This window comes from Haliaeetus albicilla, chromosome 3 (assembly GCF_947461875.1).
Source record: "Haliaeetus albicilla chromosome 3, bHalAlb1.1, whole genome shotgun sequence".
Taxonomy (NCBI): Eukaryota; Metazoa; Chordata; class Aves; order Accipitriformes; family Accipitridae; genus Haliaeetus; species Haliaeetus albicilla.
The window spans coordinates 6,522,258-6,547,522 of record NC_091485.1 but is presented as its reverse complement, the minus strand read 5'-3'; the positions used below and the strand labels follow the sequence as shown (position 1 = coordinate 6,547,522).

The following is a 25,265-nucleotide window of genomic DNA, read 5'->3' as shown; positions in this document are numbered from 1 at the left end:
GTTTTCCCTGAAAACTTTTTTACTGTAATCAGTTAATGTTAGCTTTGAAAAGATGTGTTTATAAATAAATCCACACTGAAATAGTTCTTAAAAGTAAATTTTTTTTTTATTACTAGATAATGATATTCCCAGAGGGCACTTGCACAAACCGATCCTGTCTAATTACATTCAAGCCTGGTAGGTATGATGCTCATTTCTCTGTTCTCTACAGAATGTTCTTGTATCTTCATTTTCTGAAATACCACTTGCATTGTAATTTGCTTGCTGTTGCAGAAGTTGAGTTAAAAATTGCGGTAGCATGGAATTAAAATAGAAATTTTCTGATGCTACAAAAGGATTGTAGTTCCACCGTTGAGCAAAACGGTTTAGATAATTCAGATGTTTTTTTTTCTTGGCTTGTGAGATGCATGTGAGCTGGAGGAGTAATGTTTCTTACTGGGTTTTTGTTTGTGGTTGTCTTTCTTTTTCTTTTTCTTTTTTTTTTCCTTGCCCCCTCCATTTCCTGTTTGGGGTCTGTCATGCAGCATTTAGATAACTTAAGTTTTATAGTGTATCAGTGTGTATCTATTTCAGGCTGCTGCAGCCTTTGTTGCTGTGTTGTACGTGGTTGATTCCTCTCCAACTCTTCTGTTGAGTTGCATTCTGGTGAAGGTGGCATGAGAATCTTGCCAGTATAGCACTGTTACAGAGGCTGTCATTTTTTACAATATTTTTTTAACATCCACATTCTAAACTCTTTTCAGTTACTATCACTCTTTTAGCTTATCAAATTATTAAAGGGTATAACACTGGACTTCGTTGCAGCTGTAAACTGTAGTTACAACAAGGAGAAATGCCAATATTGCAGTGAACCACCAATGTTTAATGTAAACTTGCCTTTATGATGTAGGTAGGGAGATGGTGAATGAGGAAGCTGCAGTGAGTGAGGCAGTTGTGAATGTGTTTTTTTACTCTTTCTAGGTTTCTGCCTAGCTCATTGTGTTCTGGTGTTACTGTGTGTCTTATATTTTGTATTGCGTACAACTTGCATATCGCTATTAGAATATCATGCAATGAATCAGCATTGTAATTCCTTGCACTGATTCATTTGGCTGAAGGAATCTCAGTATTGTCTCCTGAACAAACATTCAAAAAGCTTTTCTTCCTCCCCTCTCAGCTCTTTACCTTTTTAGATGAATGAGTGGTGGTTAGGAGAATATCCACTTCTTTCACTCTTTACTCTTCCTTTCCCTCCCTCTCCACCTGAATCCTGGCCATGCTTTGAAAACCAGCCTGAATCCTTCATTAAACCCCTGATTTCCTGCTGTCCCTCTGCCGTAGACATTCTAGGCACCATATACTTTCTGCCTCAAATCCCCACTCTATCTTCCTCTCCTGGTCTAGTACCTGCTGCTGTCTGTCTCTTGACTGTCTCGCTTTTCCTACTGGAACCTGCTTCTGTATCTGTCCAGCCTCCCAGAAATACTTTGCCTCAAAATTCCTCGCTTATATCAAATTACTTAGGTGTCTATTCAAGTAACTGCTTTCAGGGTGCCTTTCCCCATTCTACTCAAGTGGTCTACACTCCTTGCTCTTACTACACAGTTTTTTGGTTTTGTGTTCGTGCAAGCTAGTCATACAGGGCTAGTCTAGTTTTGTTTAAATGGTGGTCTTGTCATCTACCACTCAGATTTTTGTCATCTTTGGATTCTTTCAAAAGTTGCTTAGGGTCTTGGTTTTGGAGACTGAACAGAAAGTACCACTGGGCCAAGAACTAAATCTTTGCAGGATCCCATTCAGACAACCTTCATTTAAAGATGTGTAAACTCCAGTAACTATTACTTCTTTTACAACTATGCAAGTATTCTGTAAAGCAAATGTAATGCTAAGAATACAGTATACTTCCATCGGTCAGTTCTTAATTTTAATTGAAATAGTAGGCAGAACTTAGTAAATTGCTATAAAAAACATAGTTTGAGTGAAGACTGTCTTTATTGTTTTCACGAGAAAAAGATGTTTAGAGAAATCTTGAGCAAGATAGTTATCATGCCTACCCAATCTTTGTGCTAGAAACCAGGAAAATGATTAGCAAATGACATTTATGGATCTTGTGCTACTTATTTACCAGAACTATAATTCTCATATGAAATGAAGTGATACTTCCATGCAACAGCTTTAGTTCAATAGTTTCTATTAGATTTTTCCATAGCTACAGAATAAATAAATAAGCCCTTCTGAGGGGAATTAAGGTGGGAGAAAAAAGTCAAGTTAATTCTGTTACTTCAGAGATGATAAATTTCCTATAAATCGGTGTTGCTCAGCTAAAAATAGGAAGCTGCTTTTGCATAAGAAAGCTTAAGTTCTTCACCAAAAAATACTGTTGACCACAGAGAATATATTGACTTAAATATCTTGCACATACTCATAGTTTTTAATCATTTATCAAGCTGAATTTGGTACTGGGCTTTGACTTGTGTACATAACAATTTATGTAAGTGGTAGAGGATAATTTAGAGAATGCAAGCAAGCATTCGTAATTATTTATCTTCTGAAAAGATGGTTATACATTGTCATTCTTCAGTGCTTGCTCTTTAGATTACTTTTGAGGCTACTTTTGGGTCTTATTTTTCCTCTATCAATTAATTCTTATGCATATCAGCACAGTAATTGTATAATTTTTTTCTTTACTGCAATAAATTTCTTCTGCACCATGAAGTAATGATTTGTTGTATGTGCCTTCTAGGAGCATTCATTCCTGGAGTTCCTGTACAGCCAGTTGTTTTGCGTTATCCAAACAAACTGGTAAGTTCAGCTTGCAGTAGGTATGGGGCATTTTCCTCTAAATACATTGGCACTTCTGTAATCTTTTAGGTTACATGATTAGATTTGAAGTTTGGCAAGCATTAGTAAATGCTTATTGGCTAAGTATGTGTTGCTTAAGCCTCTAGCAATATAAATAGTCTTAACTGAGATAGTTTAAATGTTTCTGCTTTTATTAGGTTACTCTTTTAAAACAGTGCTCTGAAAGTTACTGAGGTTGTTACAGGAAGTACTGTACAAATGACAAGACAAATGTCAATTTCTGCCTTGGATCTGTGTTCCCATGTGCTCCGTGTTCCTACAGTGTGGGCTGGAGAGTTTTTTTAGTATAATTTATTGCTGGAAGATGCTTCTGCACCTCCTGCCTGTGGGGTTGTTAGTCACAAATTAATGCAACTAGATAAATGATAATAGAATAATGTTTGGGGGACCTCGTCACCTTTATAAGGTGTCTCAGTGTCTGGTTTACATTCACTATGCACTTGGCTAAGGAATGCTAGACACTAGCTAATTTGGAGTAGTCCTTCAATATAAATCAGATTCATGTAAATTATATGTGCAAATTGTAGTGTTTATTTACAATATCTAAATTAAACAATCATTACAAATGCTTGTAAAGATATAGGGAAACAAATGAAGATAAAGCTTACTTCATCTACTTCCAGACCAAGCCTACAGGAAAGCACAGAAGAGGTGGTGGGGGTTTTTTTATATTATTATTATTATTCATTTTACCTCATGTAGATACTTTCCTATTGTACTGCAGCCAGAATCCTGTCTGTCTACATTCCTCAGTTAAATAGAAGATGCTTCCTAGTGAACTTTGCCAGCTTTTATACTTGAAGTTTCTTTTTGAGCACTGTTAGGCTATTTTCAGGTCCAGTCTGTCTCCTTCTAAAATATAAGTTATTTAGGGGAGTGTGGGAGGAGTGTCAGAAGTAAAATAAGGACTGCCTTGCCTCTTTGCTGATGCATGTCACATCAGAAGATCTCATGTAGTCTCTCTTTGACTAACCCTTTAACAACCCCTTGATCTAAGGAGTTCATTTCTTCTTGGTACCCAAGTGCTTATGTTTTAAAGTGTTTCCATCCATTGTTCTTTCTGTCAGTTTGCAGGTTGATACAAAACATACGCTTGATTAAAAAAGAAAATAACCTAAGCAAAGTTAATACACATAGAACACCATTTGCTCTTGACTGAGACAAGGTGTGATGGCAGTCAACTAGTTTGCAGTAACAAACCCCAAAATTATCCTTGCGGATGCTGTGACAAGTCTAGCAGTCTGTTACGCTCTCATAGTATTAAGTGCATTGTAGCAGGTTGCCTGGAACTTTTCATTACATAATTGTTTTATTTTCAGGAAGAAAGATTCTTTTCTAAAAATATTTTTAAACCTTTATTGCACTACCAGTTTAAATTGCAAATATGCACATGCCTTATGTCATACTTAATATACCTTGTTACTTTTGGTTAATATTAAACTTATTTATAACAATATAAAGCTATCAAACATTAATTTGCAAATGTTAAAAAATTCATCTTCATCCTGAAATGTCCTTATTGCCTGTAGTACATAATATGCGATGTTTGTCAACTAATATTAAATGTCCCTAATACTCTATTAACGGAAATTGTGAGCTTTTTGCAGTGAAGTAAATCAATGTAAATTTTAATGAAAATTTTCATAATTTTTTTATATTACTGCAAAATGTTGTAAAAGAAACTGTAAATATTTATATAGATATCCATTGGACTTCGCCTGAATCTGTGTATGAAACTTTACTTTTTCCTACTACTTTTAATTGCTGTAAAACAGTTAGTTTTCAGTGCCTTACTGAGTCATTTAACCTCCTAAGGTCTACTTCCACTAAGCATTAATGGGGGGATGATAATTGCTATTAGTATTTGATTTTTAGATTATCTTGGGGGCTGCAGAAGAGTTGCAGCAAAGTTAGAATGAGGAGAAGGAAGGAGGAGGAGTATGATGTGATACATGAAGGTGAGATTTATTTTGGTTAGGATGCAGTTAAGAGTTAGGTAGCAAGCAAGAGTCGGGAGAGAACATTGTTTTTCATACACTAAGGCAGCATTTCTAGCAAACTTTAATTGTCTCTGGCTTTCTGTTTGTTGTCTTGTTTGACTGCTGGATATTATAATTTTAGGTTTAGAAAGTAATTTCTTAAGATCTTCGCTTAGCCTGTGAATTCCAGATATGCACTGTGTGCAGTCACCCCACTGCTTTTAGCTTGAACTGCCTGCTCTGATCTACCTTCAGAGCTCTGAGTTCCACAGTACAGATGCAAACAGTCTTGGACTTGAGTGCAGCTGACTGTTCTGGGAGGCTTTTTGAGATCAGAGCCTGGGGTGAGTGTAGTAGGTATGTGCACTCTTACATGTTTCTTTCTTTGTACTCTGTTCAAGAACTAGGTAAAGTACTACTGTTTGGCAGTGGACTGAAAAGTGGCAAAAGTGATGATGATAAATTCAGTTCTTTTCTAGCAAATAAATCTAGTTCTGGTTGCCATGAAGAACTCTTTCTAGTCAGGGTTGCCCTCTGAATACCTTTCTTCTTTGGGCTTGGGATTGTTTGCAGTAGATGATGCCTCTAGTCCTGTATCAATGTTTCTTTAGGAGTAGTATGTTAGTATGTTGCTCCCCTTGATGCATGAGCAGAAAGAAATTGTTAAGGTTTAAAGTATTGTTTAGACCTGAAATTCAAAATTTGCTTCTGTTTATCTAGTTTGGTAGTATTTTCCCTATTGGATGCTTGACAGCTATTACCTACATTTTAATTAAAATAAATGCTCTGTCTCCGTCCATAGGTTCTGCAGCAATCCTTTTTGCAATTCACTTGTACACACGAAGAATTTTAGTGTAAAGCATTTCCTTCTGTCAGAGTGCTGGTGATTACGAAAGGCTATATACCTGTTTAAATATCACAGAGCCATTTAAAATATATTTTTATGTCCCAGTGTCTTCCACAGGTAACTGTGCTATTTGATAAGAGGTTTGGCAGCATCTCTTGTGCAGCTTTGTTGTGTCAGGGTTGACTGAGCATGTAAAAACACAGCCTATCTGCTGTTTGAAGCTTGGCATGATTCTCAGTATCTTCTTGTGTCAAATACAAATTGTATGGAAGATCTACTTCCACACAATTCAAAGGATTCATTATCTAGATACAAAAGTTTCAAAGTGTACTCAGAATGCTATCGAAGTGAATGCTGTCCATAAGCATAAGCCAGTAGCTGTGATAAAATATAGAAGGTATCTAAACTAGGTATAGAAAATACCACTTCCTCTCTTCTGCTTGCTGATTTTTATCATTAAAATATTGGATATGCTGGCAGGAGTCTCCTGCAAAATAGGTCTGCCTCTTGCAGACCAGAAACCTGTTTTCCACTACATGGCACTTAGTCGTCATCCCTGCTGCATCCTGATGTTCTTGATGAGAAAAAGCATGCATGTCTGCTGTGACATTCATATTAGGAATTTCTCGCAGGATTGTTGATAGATACGTGGCTTATTTGAGTTTGTCATGCCAGCTAGCCAGCACAATGGCTGGATTCTGAAAATACCTATTTGCTGTGCAGTGATCCATTGCCCAGGCAAGGTACCTTTATAGAGCTTGCTTTTCTTTGTCTCTTTCTGCACTGTTGTAATTTAGAGAGCTGAGTTGGATATGTGTAGTGCTGTGTTGTTGTTCTGTATGGTAGTTTCTGATTAGAGACATTATCAGCTATCTACATTGCAATGGTCAGGGTTTATAAATGAAAGTTCCTTGTGGAAAAAACAAACCCCATAACATGTTTACGTGGAGTATTATCAGAGACATCAAAATTGCCAAAACCAGTTTAACAGTAAAACTACAGACATTAAAGTTCTACAAGATCATTACGCGGAAAAGTCTATTTTCATGCATGTATGTTGATTGCTAGAGATAGAATCATTCTTTATCATATTTTGTTTGATTTAAAATAATTGTTGAAAGTCAGGATTTAAATTTTTAGTAGCCCTTCATGATAAATTGACCTTATCCCAAGCTGTCGATCTATCATATTAGTCACATTTTTCACCTTTTATGGATGTGTTGCTTGCTCTCATTTTAACTTGTGACAGCCTTTTGCTCTAAATGGTAATTAAAACATGAGTTTGACTTGATTTTTCGAGATCATGGCACATGTGATCACCTAAACTCTCTAAAATGGTTTGGATGGTAGCATAGAACTGAACTTGGAACACTTTCAGTAGGTTGATAGACATATCTTTCTGATCTTGTCTTTTAGAAACCTGAATTTACCAAGTCCTCTTGTCTTTCCATTAATGACTTGTACGTTTTTTCCCCGGTTGTTCAGAACAGTAGCTTGGAACTCATTTTCAGGTTTTTGGATACTTACTTCTATGCTTAAATTTCATCTCCAAGAATTGCAATTTTTTTCCTACGGTGTTTCTTAGTCTTACAGTTAAAAATGTGATGACCTTTACTCTCATGTTCCTCCTTGTCACCAGTTATATACTTCTTTCCAGGTCTCCATTCTTTTTTTGCTGGCTGGATCTTGTTCACTTTTTTCACTGCTATTTGTCCTCTCTTAGTGTTTTACACACTGCTCGTTGCAGCCATCTAAAAGTTCTGCTGGTCTTGCCTGAGAGTAAATTCGTGGGTTTAGGTGTCTTATGTGCCTTTTGATTCTTGGATCAGGCAGGTGGCTGTATGCTGTCTGTGAGTACAGGGAACTGGAAAAATACTGTTTTGAGGTCCGACTTAAGGTCTTACTTGTCCTACTGCTTCATGGCAGTTAAGCAGACTTCAGTCATCTCCACAGGTCCCAAACACTTCAGAAGTGTTATAGAGTGTTCATATCTGTTGCTGTGAGGTCTGTGTAAAGTGTAGGGGGACACCCTGTCAGGCAGGATGGGTTAGGAAAATACACATGGACTATGCATATCAGAGAACTTCAGCTCACAATAAAGAATTTTCTTTTCCAAGGCTAGCAGCATTTGAAGAAACCCTGGATTTTTAACTGTTTTATGAATATAGATATTCTGTGTTTAAGAGCTGGGTTACTGGGCATTTCCTAGCTACCTAAAAGGTAGGCTGGTTCCTGTTGGGGCTAAGAACTTTTGCAAAGAAGGCACTGAAGTTCCGTGAAAACCTTTTAGTCGTATGTCATCAGTTATACTAACTATAATGTAACAAAAGTTTAAAGTACAGTAATTAACTGCAACTGTCATGCTTCTTTTCTTAGGATACAATCACGTGGACGTGGCAAGGGCCAGGAGCGTAAGTGGTTTATGTTTAATTGCTTATACCATGATTGCTTTCCTTCATCAGTTTTTATTTACATGACTTATAGGCATATATAGTCAAGTAGTAATTGCTGGTTATTGGCTTATTCTCTGGGATTAATTTGTCTTTTATCTATTATTACTTAGTTATGATAATACTCAGAGGAATTCAGGTATAAACAGTATAATTCTGCTGCTATGATTTTGGTGGTTTGCAGAATGGATTTTAGGTTTTTATTTCAAACTTTTTTTTTTAAGCCAAGTGCATTGATTTGGTGTGTTTCTGTATAAAATCTGTATGGCTATTGTTTGAAATTGGTCTAGTCCCATGGAAACAGTCAACTCGGAATTTGGAGATACTGTTTCCATTATCTTGCCTGAATGCAACTTTGAGGTTTGTTTGGTTTTTTGGGGTTTTTTTTAGCCCGAAATGTTTTTCTAGAGGTTCCTTAGTAAATTTATGTAAAATACTAAATGAAGCAGTTCTGGCTTGTTTAAAAAGAAAAGTATTTTTTTAGCATTATTTTCATGTTGGGGTTGGACTAGTTCTAAAGTGTTTCGATGAAGATCAAAACAATAAATTTTGAACCCTACGTAACAGGGAGTTGGTTTCTATGGTTAATGGCTTGCCATTACCCTTCTTGGGAACTGTTGTTTTGAATGTCCCACCTGAGATGCTGTATTTTAGTAGTAACAAGGAAACCATTGGGATTAGCCAAGATTCAAGTAATTTAGAGTTTTGTGAATTAATTTTGCACCTTCAAATGGACTGGGAAGCAGGTCTAATTAAGGACATGTCTAGATCTAGAGACTTGAGGAAATCATTGATCACTTTCAAAGGTTCAGCTTTTAGTGAAATCATCATGTTGGAAGTGGATGAATCCATGATAGTGTCTAAAGTAAGTAGGTACTGCAGCATTTACTGTATGCAGGGATTTCTTTTCTCTCCTTGTGAGTTCCTACCTCTTCCCTTGCATTTGCACTGTAGTTCATCTAGCACATTAACTCAGCCAGAGGGGAGAAAGGTGAGTAGCTTACTTCCAGCTTAGTCTCCTACCTGAGGAGTCAAGAACACACAGGAGGAAGAAGAGGGAAGGAACTTGTAGGTGTGTTGCCTCAGATCACTTCAATGTGTACAAAACCCTTACTTGGAAGTGCTGACCACTGCTTAATAAAGTGAAAATAAATTAAAGCTGAATCAGAATCTGAGGCAGCACGTGATGTTATGCAGATTCACTGGGTCAGTTTAAATTACAGCCTTACTTAATTAGGATTAATTCTCCTGAGTGACCTAAAATGTATTTCTGATGTCTTAGCAGAAAATACTGTTAAGACTGATACAGTCTTCACTTTCTCAGCAAATGTCTCTCTTCTGTCATAGTGTTAGCCAAAACTTAATCTGGAAATGCTGATGTATCCAAGAGTATTCTGTTTGTTCAAAGTTGTTGTAGCCTATAAAATGGATTGAAAACTTGTCACATGGAAACTATGCACTTCCACTTACAGTAGTTACTTACAGTAATGTTTTTACTATTTTGACAGTATTCAGAGCAGATCAACAGATTCTACCTTGAAAATAAAGATTGACTATAGCATACAACTTAAATTTTTTCTACATCAGGCTTGAGTTAGATACAGGTTCTATCAGTTTTTTATGTTGATATTTATAATTTAAGGTTTAATCTTTGAGGATTACAGAGAGTTGACAGAGAGAAAAGTTTACTTGTCCAAGAGCATTAAAAATCTCTAATAAATTACAAGGACCTAGAAACCAGACTTTCATATTTCCTGTCAGTGACATGAACTTCAAATCACAAGTTCCCCTGTTGTTCTTGCTCCTTTTCTTTGCTTTAATGTGTTCAAAGTTCAGTAGGAAAGAAGGGAAAAAAACTGTGTTGCAGCCCTGAATGAGTGTATAGCAAAACGAGCAGGGTGTTGCTTCTAGGAACTGCACTTTATCTGCCTAAGAGGATTTTGACCAGCCTTCACTTCACAGTGATTGATTGCTGAAACTACCTAGATACTGTATAAAATGTGGCTACTGACTCTGCTCCCTATTTTGGGTTTACTAAATCCTTTCCTGGATTTGAATCTTCCTGCTTTCTAAGATCAAGTTTATTCCAGTATCTTGTGTCTTAGGCTACTAAAACACATGTACTATTACAGACTTCTGAAGTATAATGAACTTTGATTCCAAACCAAGTTAATAATAATATCGCAGTGATTATAGTTAATCTTGCCAGCTCTATGCTGAATACAGCATTTTCTTGAAACAGACATTCTTTCCACACTATGTGTACATCATATCTTACTGTATGTATTAGTACCTGTATATCATATTACTGCTTGTCTCCCTGCTTTTGGGTATCTTTTAAGATGCAACTTCAGTGTAAATTGCTTTTGTTCCACCTTACAGAATGTAATGTATAGAATTACTCACAAAGACCTTTTCTGTTAATTTTTTATCTGAATATGATCATACCTACAAGTAGGAATGTTACTTGAAGACTTCGGAGCATATTGTACTACTGTTTCACTACATGTAAATTTTTTCCCTTATCCTTTTCCCTTTTTTTTTTTTTTTCTTTTCCCTTTCAGGTTAGAAATTCTATGGCTTACTTTGTGTCAGTTTCACAATTCTGTGGAAATTGAGGTAAGTAAAAAAACTCCAGTGTATTCTGAGCAGTATCAGAATACATAATATTGTACGTAATTCTGAAGTAAAAGTTTGTATTCCAACTTCATATGTTAACACACTCTGTAAAAATAGGTTAAAATACCACTTATGTTTTAGACAAATGGCTTCTGTATCTGAAAATGTAGCCTAAAAATGGAGTAACAAAATAAAGTTTTCCACTTGGCTTAAGACTTTACTTTCTTACTCATTTAAATTGAGTAGATAGATTTCTGACTCTGTTTAAAGAGTCTTTTGTGAACAAATTTCTTGTCTTTTAATCACCTGATTGCTATTCCAGCTAGTATACCAACTGTGTATGTTAGATATCCAAGTGTGTGAATGCTGATGTACAAACCTAAGGACTCACTTCTAGAGAAAAATCATTTTAAGTGGTTTCTTATAGGCCAGATAGGTTATTTAATATGTCTGGCTAATTTTTTTATTAGGCTGCACTGTTCAGAATGTGAAATTGGAAAACAAAAAGAAAATTTAAGTTTATGTATATTCTTAACTTTGTTTTGAGGGAAACACTATGTGATCCTAAGGCTGAAGACTATCGTAGTGAAAATGTGAAAACAATTAAAACCTTTCCTTTTAAATTGCTATTCTCGTGCATTTTCCAGAGAGTAATTACATCTTTGTGGAGAAGTATGGTGTTTTAAAGGTGTTATAGAGGATATTTGACAGATGTTGTGTGGTTCTTTTGCTTACCTTTTTAATAATGAGGTAGCTACTTATCTCTTACTGATGGCAGGGTAAATTAGTAGGAACTATTACATATTTACATACATGTACGTGTTACTATTGTAACATATAACGTGCTAATCATGGTATTTAGCATTGCTATGCTCTGTGTTTACTTATGCTATAAATCCTTCACAAAAATAATGAATGCACAAAATACCAGCCACTGAGCAGTTCTATCTATTGTAGAAATTCGTGGTTTGTGTTATCACTTTAGTTGCGTGTTTGCAGCTATTAATAGTAAAAAAAAAAAAAAAAAAGAAAAAAAGAAAAAAAATCTTATTCCAAAACAGTGGCCTGGTTTTGGTAGAAGGACAAGGAGTGATTGCCTCATGTAGATACACGACAAACCAGCTAATTGGCAGGATTTTTAGTCTGTCTCAGGAACATGGTTTTCTGCCCTCAGCAAGTAAAATGGGTTCTTTCACACAGAAGTGAACACTGCTGAGTTTTCGTGATTTTTGAGGTAGCAGCTGCTAGCAGATGCTGAGTTTCTGTAGCACATACAGAACTTGCACAAGGACAAGTTATGATCTTTGGTCGTCTTTAAAAAAAAAAAAAGCAAGTGACTTTCTGAAATACTCTGTACTAAAGCAGGAGCTGGCAGAGGATAGAAGAGCAGAGCTGTTTGCAAGGCTGCTCGCAAGTATGAGGCAGAGTACTTGAGAGCTACTTGTCGAATCTGGTTTTGTAAGGAAGTGCTGCAGATTTAGGAACATAGAGAAAAAAATGAGTTGTTCTGTGTTCAAAGTCATGTTTTTCCCTTGGTTTTCAGATTTTGTTGGCTTTTATTCCTGCTCTGTTCCATCAGCACAGGGATACTGGCTAATACCAACCAGCCTTGATACCAGAATTACTGCTGAAGACCCAATAACTCAGGGAGATGTACAGCAAAGCAACAAAATTTCAATATGATTCTGATTAAATGATAGCTTGTAAGGTCTAACAGCCAGCAATCAGGATCCAAAGATTGTTAGTCTGGGCTTCTCTATATAATGTATGTTCTGGCATACTCTATGTGTCATCCAGCATGTATATTGAAAGCAAGCATCTGTGTAGATTTTATAATGGGTTACTATAAATATTGGCCTGCCCATCCATTCTGTACTTGAAACTGACATGCAAGCAATCTTGTGAAGAAAGGGTATGTGATCACCTGCACATGTAGTTTGTTTTGGCTCGTGTCAGTTTGTTTTGCTGGCCTGTCAGCTTCAGCGTTCATACATCCATCAGCCTGCAGCAGCTGAGAGTTCTCTTAGTTTTGTTAGTGGTGCTGAAATGATAATGCTGTTTCTGTCCAGTTAGGTGCAGACATGTAGAACACGTCTGCAATCACCTCATATTCCAAGTTGTCCTGATAGCAATTTGCAACTCAAAGTAAAAGAAACAGAATTGGGCTTGGAGCTCAAAGGAACAATCTTTCTGTCTCTGTGAGCTTCACAGTCTTGTCCTTTTGTATAGTACATCACATCAGGCTGGTGCCACCTGCTTGTAAACCTAGAAGACAGGAGGCATAAGTTTTCAATTGCAGTGGTGCATATAGGGAAAGCTGTAGCAAAACCCAAAATAAACTAAAGATTTGTCCATCACTGAATACTTCTAAGAAACAGACAAATAATGGCAGCATTTTGGGTACTGCTGATCATACCATTATTCTTTTCTGAAAATATAGCTAACTTCATAGTTACTGAGAAATATTTGCTTAAATGATAAAATTTATATTTATTCCCCAATTCTTATTTTCTTTTCTAAAGACCAGTGTGAAATTTCTGGGTCATAATTCCCATTTTGTATTACTGATAGGTAATTATATGAAATATAACTAAGCTTATTACACATTTGGTTTCTACTTCAGAAGCTTTCCACAGGATTACAAACATTTTGCACACTTGGTGCATAATTTATTTCATTACGTTGCATTACTAGGGGAATTGTCTGTCTGGGACTGAACAGGGGTGGGAATTGGAGTGATCCTTTCTTGTTCCTTCTCTCTGAGAAGTTAGTTACTCGGCAGAAATGGGATGTTTGAGGGTTTTTATAGGCAAGACTGGCCATGATCTTGGGACTTGCATATTTCAATGAACACTTAAAAACATAGCTAAAAGCTAGAAGGTCTATTAATATAGGCCTTCCCATTTTGAAAGCTGCCTTTTCTGTTGCAGATCTCTGGCAGTTGTGGTTTAATTTTCCCTTTCCAACCTCAACTGTTCTGTGGTTCTGTGGCCATCTGCATTTATTTAGAATTTTTCTTTCAACTGAGTATTAATATCCAGTGTCCAATTTGAAGGAGAAATTTTTCAAAACATCCGACAGCAAAAGATAAAAACACTTCTAATGTGTACATTAAGCAGTCATATATGATTCAAAATGTGCAGGGGGAACAGTAAATACCTGATGTCCTGAGAATCTGAATTCTTGATATTTAAGCTATAGAGCAGGTAGCAGGTGCTTTTCTTGGTTGTCTGCAAAGAGGTGAACAATACAGAATGTAAGAGAAAAGTTTGTGCAAGAAAATGCTAATACTTTTAAATAATTTAAAAATTCCTGGTCTCGCTTATGAAAGGAAGGTAAAGCTCTACTTGGGTTCCATGAGGTAAGAAATGAGCAGAGTCACTGTTATGTAAATTTCTAGAAGTATGATGCATCCTTAAGCATTTAAGAGTTCCATTTTTAGGTTTTTTTAGTAGTCCTTCTGTTAATATTATTTTGTAAGTAGCAACAAACTGTATTCATTTTTCACCATAGTGCTATAATCGAGGTTGTTTAAAATGTTAAATATTCTTGGTATAATTCAGTTCTCTGTATGCAGTTTCTGCCTGTGTATATTCCTTCAGAAGAAGAAAGAAAAAATCCAGTGTTATATGCCAATAATGTCAGACGTGTAATGGCAGAGTAAGTATGTTTTAATATGGAATAAAAATACATGTGTGATTTTAATTTTAGGATCAAGAAAATGTCATGAAATCAAGTCAGTGTAGTTGCCTGCTTGCAAAGAAGCTTGTAGTCTGCAGTAGTGTATACAAAACTTCTTATGTAGCAGTTGCCTTCCTCTCTGAGGAGGCCAGGGAGCCACAAATACAGCAGGAACTGTAGGAGTTGGTGGGTTTGGTTCTTCTTTAACATGTCTTCATATAACAAGCCAGTTCTGCTTGCTGCTGTGGATATTTAGTCTTCTGGGGTAAAAGGTATAGTTGAATTTTATGAAAGTTAATGTAACTGAATTTTGTGATATTGAGGTTGCATTTTAAGCAATGACTTTTTAAATGAGGTTAAGAATAGTTTCCTATCTTCATTGTTAGCCTGTGGTTATTTCAAATAGTAAAGCACAGGAAAGCTGCTTCTGTTGGAAATAGGGCACTGATACAATGCAAACTAATTGAAGTTGAATGTTAATGTGAGGATGCTTACAACACTTGTCTATAGTGTATAATAAGGCCAACAATGAATACACAGACCTTCATTGTCTTTTGTTCTATTTTTTATTAACCTCTCTTGTTCGTTCATTTTTTGTCCTTTCAGTAAGTCTTCCATTTGTCAGTAGATTTTCTTTTCAGTATTTACAGAGAACCCTCAGGTATATGATCATTAATAACTCTTGAAGGATTTATGAACCTTTCTACTCCTAATTTTGAAAGAACTTGTGAAATCTTAATTTCCTTTCTGTAACTTCTCTTCTGTTTCTAAGTTACCAGTTTCAACCAAAGGCCAGTTTGTAGACAAAAACTGGTAATTCTTCTCTGGTTTGTAAGGAGAACCCAGCTCTGTGAGTTTCCTTAAGGATGTTGGGCCTGTAATACAACAATAGATCAATAGTTGATCTGTTGTATGAAAGGACAGTTCTCACAAAAGAAAAATAAAGGATCTGTTTGAATCAACCTGTCTTAGAGTTGCAGTGGCCTCAAAGACTTTTGTAGTTAATTTAAGACAGTCAGCTGGCACTACAGAAAAAGTGTTGCCCTCAGACTTTGGGTAGAAGAAGGCTCTATTATGAAACTTTAAATCTGAACTCCAATCAGATGACAGGGATTGTGTGGTATAAGGAGAAATTTTGAAAGACTACAGAAGTTTACAACAATTTGCATGTTGAAAGCCTTCCCTTCTATGTTTGCTTAGAAGGAGAGCAATGATTTTCCTTTTCCTTTTTGTTTCTTCCTCCTACCTCTGAAGAATTAGGCATTTGGGGTAACAGAATTGGGATGCAGGTCTAAAGGGAACACTGTCAGAATGGGGACAGCAAATATGGCTTGCTTTGAGATGAAGAAAAGGCTGCAGATGCTGTGTTGATGTGAAAGGAAAATAAATGTGTTTGGATATCGAAGTTCTGAAGTTAAAATGCAGATGGGACTAAACCAGAATGCTGACTCCTGGATACCACGGATTACTGTAGACCAGTTAAAATAACATCAACATAGCCAAAATTTATTTACTTCTGACCACTTCCAGATGCTTACTTCTCCTGGCAGTTCTCCAGACTCTCCCAATTAGCTCATGTGGCTTTTGGTGTAGGAGATACCAACTCAGATGCTGCCAGTCTATTTTGGAGCTCTAGCAGTTGCAGCTATTTGGTGCTAGCATTGCACCCTGCGTTGCTGAATAAAGGACAGTATTACTGCTTCATCTGGATTTGTTTCTTTTTCTTGAAGATTGAATTGGTGACAGTGTACCATTTTGATGTCAAGAGGTCAATTCAGTATCTGTTTAGATGTCTGCTTTCCCCTTCATCCCTGCTGTATTTTTCTGGAAGAAGAGTCTAATGCTACTGGATATTTTATAGCCGCAGAGGTGGCAGTCCCAGCTAATAATGCATTTGTAAGTCTAAAACCAGTGTTGCAGCAAAACCTTCTCTCTTGCCCCTGATTTCAAGGGGGATTGATAGAACTTGCTGAGTGCAACAATAGATATGATTTCCACTCCTGAAATCTGTTTGCCTTTATCATACTCTTGTCTTGTGAACAGCTTCTGTTAAGTGTTGAAGAAAGCACTCGACAGCATGTCTGCTTCTTATGCTGCTTCTACTCGCTGACTCTGTGGAGAATTTTTGGTTTAGCCTTACTTGTTTAGATTTTCTGTGGGCAGCCACAGATGCGAGTGATGGGAGTCTCTAGATAGTTCCTGTTCACTTATATATAAACTGAATATTTGACAAAGGAGTTGCTGTCATTCACAGATGTTTGCTTCCTTAGGACATTAGTTTCTTGCATGACAGATTAATTTACTTGCCCCAAAAGTGAAACCGAAAGTGAGCCTGGCCTTTTGGCACTCTGCTTTAGGCCAGGGACTTCAAGCCTGACTGTTCTCCTATGCTTCAGGTTCCCTCAGGCAGCCATACCAATAACAAAGGAAATGCTGTCTTTTAACTGTTGTAGCGCTCTACACATCTTCATGGTATTCCTTCTCATCTGGGATAACAAGGATTGTATACTTTTGAAGATGCATTCAGGTGTTAACCAACCATTTGTATCATTCATCTTTTCTGCTGCCATATAGCATCCATTTGAGTATGAATACACTGGTTTGTTTTTCCTGGACCATGTTGGGGATGATCATCTCATTGATGTGAACATTGTGACGAGAAGTTACTCAGGGCAGATTACTGTTCTGCTCTGCAGGCACCCTTTTCTGCTGCTTTTCAGGACCTCATCTCACAGACTTTTTTTTTCTAAACTAAACCTAGTTTATGTTTTAATTAATTCAAATGTAACATGAGCTGATCTTTTCTTGATTGATGGTGTTTTTCAGTATTTGTGCACTGATCTGTCACCAAATTCCACAAGAATCCAGGTAATATATTTCTGTTTTTTAAAGGATAGTGCTGTGGTAGAAAATGAATTTAAGGCTCGCAACTTCTACAGACCTTTCAGTTGCACCTGTGGATATTTGCTTCCTGCAATGCTAACATGCAGTCTTATCTTGTGTTGCAATCCTCATCAAGAGGATGAGCAAGATCCAAGCCTTAGTGGTTGATTGCTTTACAGCATCTATAAAACCCCAAAATTTCTTTCTAAAAGGCTTTCTTAATCTCACCTATGCAATTACCAGGTTTTAATGCCTGTGATCTTCAACCTTTTTTTCTCATTGACAGATATTTACTCAGTAGCATTGGGCCAAAAACTAGATCATGTGCAGTCTTGTTACAGCCACTCAGCTCACTGTTTCTTCTGTTTGGGGGATTATCTGTGTAATCAGAACTCATGCAGGATAGCCACTGCTGCTGAATAGTTACTCCATGCTTGTCTTCCCTGGGATCATTTTCTTATTGTGCACAAAAGGTATGTGCAAATTAGATTAATCTACTGTTTAAAGTATGGACCCCTACTTATTCCCTGTCAATATGCTTTGGATTTGATTTTCTCATATAACCTATCTTCCTGAGTGAGTCTGTCGTCTTTGGTCTTTCTGGTCTTGCTCTGACTTCTACTCTGTTTCATCAATGTCCATCTCATCCACAACATGCTGTAAGGAAGTGTGTTTAGAGTCACTTTAAATAACTGAAAAAGTTGAGTGCTTTTAAATATGGCAACAATCCATGCAGGTTCTCACTTTAAAATAAATAAGATTTGGTGATATCTTAAGTTTAATTCACTTCATATGTTTTTTATTGTTCTAATACAGTTCTGAAACCACCATGCTAGTAAGTCATGCCATGTAGATACACATTATATTGGCTCACTTTTTAAAATATTACTTAAAATTGCAAAATCATCATTTTGGTCTTCATGTGTGAGCTGTTATCACCTTACATTGATGGTAGTAAACATGGATTATTTTGATCTGTTAATTTATTAATTTCAGTACTTTTTTCTTCTATATATCTTCTAATTGTGTCAAGTTTTCTGGCCTACATTGTTACATTTTTATTTTTGCTTTTTAAAAAAGTATTTTCAAAGCATTAAGTCATGATTTACAGGAACTACAGTAGTGTTGTAAAATCATTGGTGTGTAGACTTGAGGCTTCAACGCTAGCTCTTCTAGAATTATCAGGAACAAATCATCTGACCTTGCCATCATAAGTATTTATTTTTAAAAAATGTCTCAGTGATAAATGAAACATCTTTACCGCTGTTAAAGCATTTGAAAGTACTTCATGTTATTCATAAGATATGTCATCTTAATTGTTTCTTGAGTTAAAGTATTTATTGCATGTGACATCTTTTTTTTGCCTCTTGGCAATTTTACTATCTTCAGTTAGCAATAGGTTATGTCACCGTTTACAGTGGTTTTTTTCTTATGCTTTAAAAACAGTCTTATGCTTCTTAGCTGCATCAGTTGCAACTTTTTCTCTGTCTTTATCTTTCCATATTGTTCTTATGCATCATAGTTTCTAATTTACTGATACCCATTTAAAATTCATTTGTTTTGTGGTGGGTTTGTATTTCCCTAAAAAAAAATAAAATATTAGTTGTCTGTCTTCATTGTGGGATTGTAGCCTTTTGCCTGCTGAATTGATTCTTCAACACCTAATTTTCATTAGCACTTTTATTCTGGAAGACATCTGATAGTTGTAAAATAATCAAAGTACTGTTAAGAGTATAGAAATACTGCTTTAAAGAAAAAGTAGGTAACTCTTCCACTCCCACTTTCCAATACAAAATTTGTTAGTTTTCTTACTATCCATTAGGGCTCAAATATATTTAAAAGGAGTACATCAGTAGCTCAGCTTCTAGTTAGTTGCATGTACCTAGCTCTGTTCATTTTGTACACAAATAAACCCATGGTAGTGCAGGCAGCTAATTGTGAAAATCTGCACTCCAGGCTTTTTTTGTGTAAGTAACCTTGCCCGTAATTATAGATGGAGGCTGCTTAGATAATTATACAGAGACCTGTTGGACACTTACTAACATATAAACGCAATTTGTTTTGCTTTAGTTTGTTAGTTTCTCTTACAGAGACTATCTTCAAAATAAAGAATAATATGGGCTAGATGGTACAATTTGAAAACAAATGCGAGTTAAAACATTGCAGCTTTGTTAATTTTTTTATGTATATGGCAGATGTTTAGACCGAGACCTGATGGAAACTGGACACCTTTCCCTCTTGTTTTTTCAAAACTTAAGCACCTCAGAACTGAAGTTCTGTCAGCATCCCTGATTTGAGCATTTCATTTTTCTGATCCTTCTGGTGTTAGAACTCAGCATTATAACTACAGACATGACACTAGCCAGGGGTTTTGAAGTTTCTTTTGTGGTGAGCCCAGAAAGGCAGACTTCCTGTAGAAATACCAAAATGTCATCGTCTGGTTTGCATTTTTCCAATAACTTTGTTTTTCTTCTCCAATTACACAAACACTTTAAGGCATGGGGTTTTTTTATTTACAGTAGGTGCTCAAATCAATTGATGTGCAGAATGTTAGACATGGAACTTGAAAACATCTGTCTTCCTTATGTTTTCTCTGTCAAGTGCTTGCCAGGATCACTTTCCCCTTGTCGGAGCATGTCATGCTGTTAAAGCAGTAACTCTTATCAGCTTGACATATGAGAATTATGGTTTTGCTTTTGAGAAATGAATCCTTTTTTTCTAGCATGCTGGTGAAGGCCAAAGATATTACAGATAGCCTTCTGTGTCCATTTCACCTTTTGTATCTTCTACATAGTCAAAATGAGATTTTTATTATTTTTCTTGAAGGCTTTGACAGCATCAGAATGTGATGTCTGCCACTGTATGTGATATGGTAATGCTAGTTGCTGAAGAACAGCTTTGAGGATGTGGATTTGCAGTAGCTTACTGGTCTATCTTGTGGCTATTTGTTGTATTTTTCAGTGGCCAGTTAAATCTAACTTTGGAAAAACTGCTGTGCTCTGTGCCTGTGCTGTCTTAAGTTTTATATGTGACTCTGCAGAAGCACTGCTTGGATGCTCAGCACTCAACTTTGAAATTCAAGACTTCTTTTTGTCATTTTTGTACCATCAAAGGCATGAGGATTAGTGTGAGTGGAATTACTGAAGTGCTGGAGTTAACAAGCATCCATTTGTTTAGGTTTCAAGCCATATACAAAAATGGAGATAACTACATCATGCACTCTTTTATTTCTGTGAATGCTGCAAGTGTGGCTATGAGGCAAATATAGTTGCTGAACACGGTTAACTCTGCACAGCTTCTTGCTAAGTTTATTTTCTCAAGGAAGAGATAATATTTTAAAGTTAAGTAAAATTTTGCAACAGTTTGGTTTGAACTAGATTTTTTGAATGCTGATAACACAAAGAGAATCCGCTTCATTTTTCACCCCTTGAAGATTTGTGATGTACAAGCCTACAAGATCTTATCCAGACTGACAATTACAGGACCTATTTTCTTAACACAAGGGATAAGTTCAACTGTTAGCAGTTTCTTTTTTTGTCTAAAAATTAAACCATCATGAGATACTATATTCTTGATGTGACCTCCAGACTCCTATGACTGGCCTTTCATTTGCTTATAGAAGGTCACAAAGTAGGAGTAGTCCAAGGAGAGAAAAGGGGCTATCTACCCTGGCCTTCCAAGACTAAATAGGTGAAACCTCTTCAGCTTGGGAAAGAACGAAAAAGAAAAAGAGGGGGAAAAAAAGTGGAGAGTTGTTTTGAAGGTCAGTAAAGTCATGAGTGTTCTGGAAATGTGTAGTAAGGCAAGTCCTGTTACTCTCTGTAGCAGAAGAGATAGAAAGCACTCAACAGTAGATCAGCTAAAAGTAAAATTAAATACTCTTTAAAACATGTACAAAATTGTGGCTTTCACTACCAGATGCATAAAATGAATCCATCGGAGCTGACATATACTGTAAAAAATTTGTTCCATCAGTGATTCTAAGCCACAGTGGTACAAATAGTCTCTGGTTCAGGAAGTTCCTACACAGAAGACTACCATGTTTTGTATGTCTTTTTCCTAAACATCTGATAGTGAAGTAAAACACCAAATTTGCTATCCTTTTAATGTCTTCAGCACCCTATAAGGATTACAGCCAATTTAAAGTGGTTTTATTGAGTAGCCTGTGGAATATTTTTCTAGATTAGTTCACAGTTCTGCTTATTAACTGTGTAAAACATTTTGAAAATGTTTTTGTTAAAGCATAGATTCAGAGTGTCACAATATTGCCTGTACTATTTTCTCTCACTTTCCATAATATTATAGCAGTCACAGTCTGGTTTATGTTCAGAATTTTGTATGTATAGTGGATTGGTATGCAGAAGATGAGAAAGTTGATAATTTATTTTTATAGTATGACTGCACAAGTGTTAGACATAGGGAGCTGTTTGGTGTGAGAAGTCAGAACATAGCAAGTACAACTGTTGCATGTAGCAGTTTGGGTTTGCAAGAAGGCTTTTGGATTTTTGTTTGGTTTTGTTTTGGGATTTGTTTTGGTTTGGTTTTTTTGAAGTGACTTGCTGATTTTGGAATTTCATGTAATGTGGTATCATGAAAGGTAAATAGCCAGTATTTCAGAGGTGGGAGGGAGGGAGAAAGTTTCAAGGTATGTCAAGCCAAACATGCACATCTGGCCATGTAAAAGTGCTGAACAGTAAAAAGGCCAGGCTCAGGTTAACTGACTGTGAAAGCAGAGGTAGCATGAAGAAAAGAGGGGAAAAAAATGCATCCAAATGAAGATATGGGACAAGCTGTTATATTCCTGGTTTACTAAAAACATTGGGTTGCACTTGCAATTTGCATCTCAAATTGAAATGATCTTTTTTTTTTTTTCCCCTAACAGTTGAAATGAAGTAGAGGAAGATTGCCCTGGAGATGAGTTGGGATAGTTTGGTAACTGGTTCTGTAGAAAATCCTGTCAGTTGCAGCTGTACCCAGGCTTTACAGTGAACTCTAGTATGCCAGTATTGTAGTATTCTAAGAAACTGAAAAATTCACAAGTCTTAGCACAAATAATGAGCTTTATATGTTCCCCAGCCTCAGTTTTTTCATAATTCTGAGCTGAAATCGAGGTCCTTTTGTGTTAAACTGCTAGGTCTACAGAGCTTGTGATTTACTTTCTGAACTCAAGAGCCCCTTGAACTCTAATTTATCTGGCCTTGTTTGATCCTATGACTGAACGTCACTGTAAGCAAAAGTTGTTTCTTCCCCTTCTTTACTTCTCATATTTGTAATTCCGAAAGTCTGGATGTATATACAAACACACTGTTTCAGTTCATTTTGCTTTTTTTGGAAGTTCAGAGGCTGGAAAATTGCCAACAGGTGAGCAAGAGAAGATGCTTTTACCCTTCTCAATCCTGTTTTGTGTTTGTGTTGACACTGCGCATACCTGCAGGCATTAATTGTAGTGGGAATTTTTCCTGTACTAATAGCACTGTAAGTCTGGCCCAAATTCCGCTCCTTCTGTAAGGGGTGCACGCAGCTATAAAAAGATGCAGGTTTTATTTTCCCCTTATGGTTTGGCTGAATCTGAGATGATGCCTACTTTTGTTTGGAATTTGTTCTGTATCACACGTTTGGGTTTGGTTGGTGGTTGTTTTTTTTAATTCCTCTCTGGCTAGGCTCCTTCAGCATGTTTGGGGACCATTATTTAGGAGAAGTTATTTATATCTGGCATTGGCTCTGGGATGGCAGTCAGTCAGGCTTCTATCCTCCCCCCAGGCTGAGTGGCCTGATCTTAGTCATCTTTCTTTTGATGTGTTTGAAAAGCTGCTAGCTTTTAGTTTTAACAAGTTACTGCTTCTTGCTTTGGCTTGCCACCTTATGGTTATGTTTTAACTTGTCTGTCTTCTCTCTTTTCCCTGAGAGAATGGGTTGGTTTTTTTTTTTTAAAAAAAACCAGTCTTTTTGTTCTAATTGCCACCTTTAATCAGTTGCTGAGTCATACTGGATTTTTTTTTGTCCTTTCAGAATCTTATTTAATAAGTGTCTTGTCACTTCTCCTGATTCCCTAATATGGTGTGTTGTTTTGTACCACAAATGAATGCTTTACCCTTTCAGTTTAACTTATTTTTAACTAGCTTCCCCTTTACTGTATAGTTGCGCTACGCTTCAGCTGATTGCCCATAAGTTCCTGTATTTCTGTTGTGTGCTATACCTACTGTTGCCTGAAGATCTCTTGAAATTTGGTGTAATGTGCCTAGCTGGACAAGATCTTTGGTTATTACCACATTCTTTTATATAAGCTGCTCTGGATAGTAGTGCTTTATAGTGTGTCCTTGCTGCTCTAGGAGTTCAGCTATTTCACTACAGTTGACGGGGAAGTTTATAAGGATGATCTAGTGCGCATGCAGTACAGAAGAAGGGAACAGGCAGTAATCTAAACTGGCAGGATAGGCTCTCCTTCTTTCCTCCACCCCTTTTTCTTCTTCCAAGGAAAATTGATTTTGTATTGTATAATACTACACTGTATTAAATACCATCTAATACAAGTATTGACAAGACCTGTAATACCTGATCTCTAAGTCAGGTGGAACTTGGAAATAGATTTAAATGCCCTCAGCGTGGGGGAGTTCTTCATCTGGATTTTACACAACATTTATTACTACATTAACCATAAGTCTATGGGATGAAATATGGTGTCACAAGGACCTCTTGTCTATTCCATTAAGGTGGTTTACTTATTTGCAAATACTATTAGGACATTCTTCACAGGAGGAGTAGGGTGATGAAACAGGAACAGATCAAGAAGTGAAAAATTTGGAGGAACTGAATTTAATCGCTTAGGATCACCCATATGAGGCAATCTAGCCTTCAACAGTCTGCAGGATTTTAGGATGTCTTTTCTATGTACCTGTATCTTTTTGGTTTAGTTGGCTTTTTCTTTTTGTTCCTTCCTGTTGTTCTTCTTCCAAGGAGGAGGCTATTCATCCAAAATCACTACCGTCTATGTCCTTGTTTTATTCATAAGTAGCTAATAAATAATACCTGATTTTTTAACATATTTGGTACTTTTGAGCTTGAAAATCTATTAGTGAGGTGTTTTTTCTGAATATTTGACTTGCTCAACCTTAGAGAGGAGAGAAACCCTGATCAGTAGCTTTAATGTTAAGCGCATGTCTTACTAATGTATTAGAATTCCTGAAGTTTGACAGTTAATTGGTGGATGAAAGAGAACTGGCTTGTGTTATTTACATTGGCGTTCAAAGGCCTTGCAATGAGATTCTAGGGAAGAGGCTACTTAACAGAAATTAAGTTGTTACTGCATGAGAGGTAACTGCCATTACAGATCAAACTGTCTATAATAAGGTATAGAATTGAATGTAGAGTTTTCATCAAAGCCAAAATGACTGTGGCATGCCTCGGGGTTTTGTATCAATCTTGCCATTACTGTGTATTAACTTCACAGATGAAAAAGGTGGTTAATAGTAAGGTAGAAAAACCTGTAGATGAAAAGAATGAAGGTAAGTGAAGAAAAAAATTTTGTGAAGACTTCATCAAACTAGAAAAAGCTGCACAAAGGAGATAGTGTTCCGTACTGATATACGTAAAATCAAGTATAATGGAAAACATGGCAGATGAGTAACTTGTATGGAGCAGTGTTTGCTTTCTAAATTGCGTCTTATGGTTGTACACTGAATTCTTAAAGGCCTCTTCCAAAGCAAAGTGTCTTTCTCTCAACTGTGGCATAGCAAATGCAGTGCAACTACAGTATCAGGATTTCCTTGAAGTATCTTTTGGTGCTGCTATTACTACAGAGCATCAAGTGAGAAGTATAGCAAAAATGAGTACTTAATTGTTTGGCATATGAAAACTTGGGAGTATTGTTTCTTCTACCTTTCTTACAGCTGTGCTGGTTTTGGCTGGGATAGAGTTAATTTCCTTCATAGTAGCTAGTATGGGGCTATGCTTTGTATTTGTGCTGAA

The 25,265-nt window shown here is 36.5% G+C and overlaps 1 protein-coding gene across 1 annotated transcript in view; it reads left to right on the top strand.

The window, feature by feature from the left end:
• Nucleotides 1-25,265, top strand: part of LPCAT1 (lysophosphatidylcholine acyltransferase 1) — a 64,132-nt gene that overhangs the window by 20,422 nt on the left and 18,445 nt on the right. Inside the window, exons 5-9 of the mRNA XM_069778758.1 lie at nt 117-177; nt 2,723-2,781; nt 8,044-8,078; nt 10,682-10,736; nt 14,314-14,396. Of these exons, the coding sequence (XP_069634859.1) occupies nt 117-177; nt 2,723-2,781; nt 8,044-8,078; nt 10,682-10,736; nt 14,314-14,396 (293 nt within the window). The remainder of the gene's footprint in view (nt 1-116; nt 178-2,722; nt 2,782-8,043; nt 8,079-10,681; nt 10,737-14,313; nt 14,397-25,265) is intronic.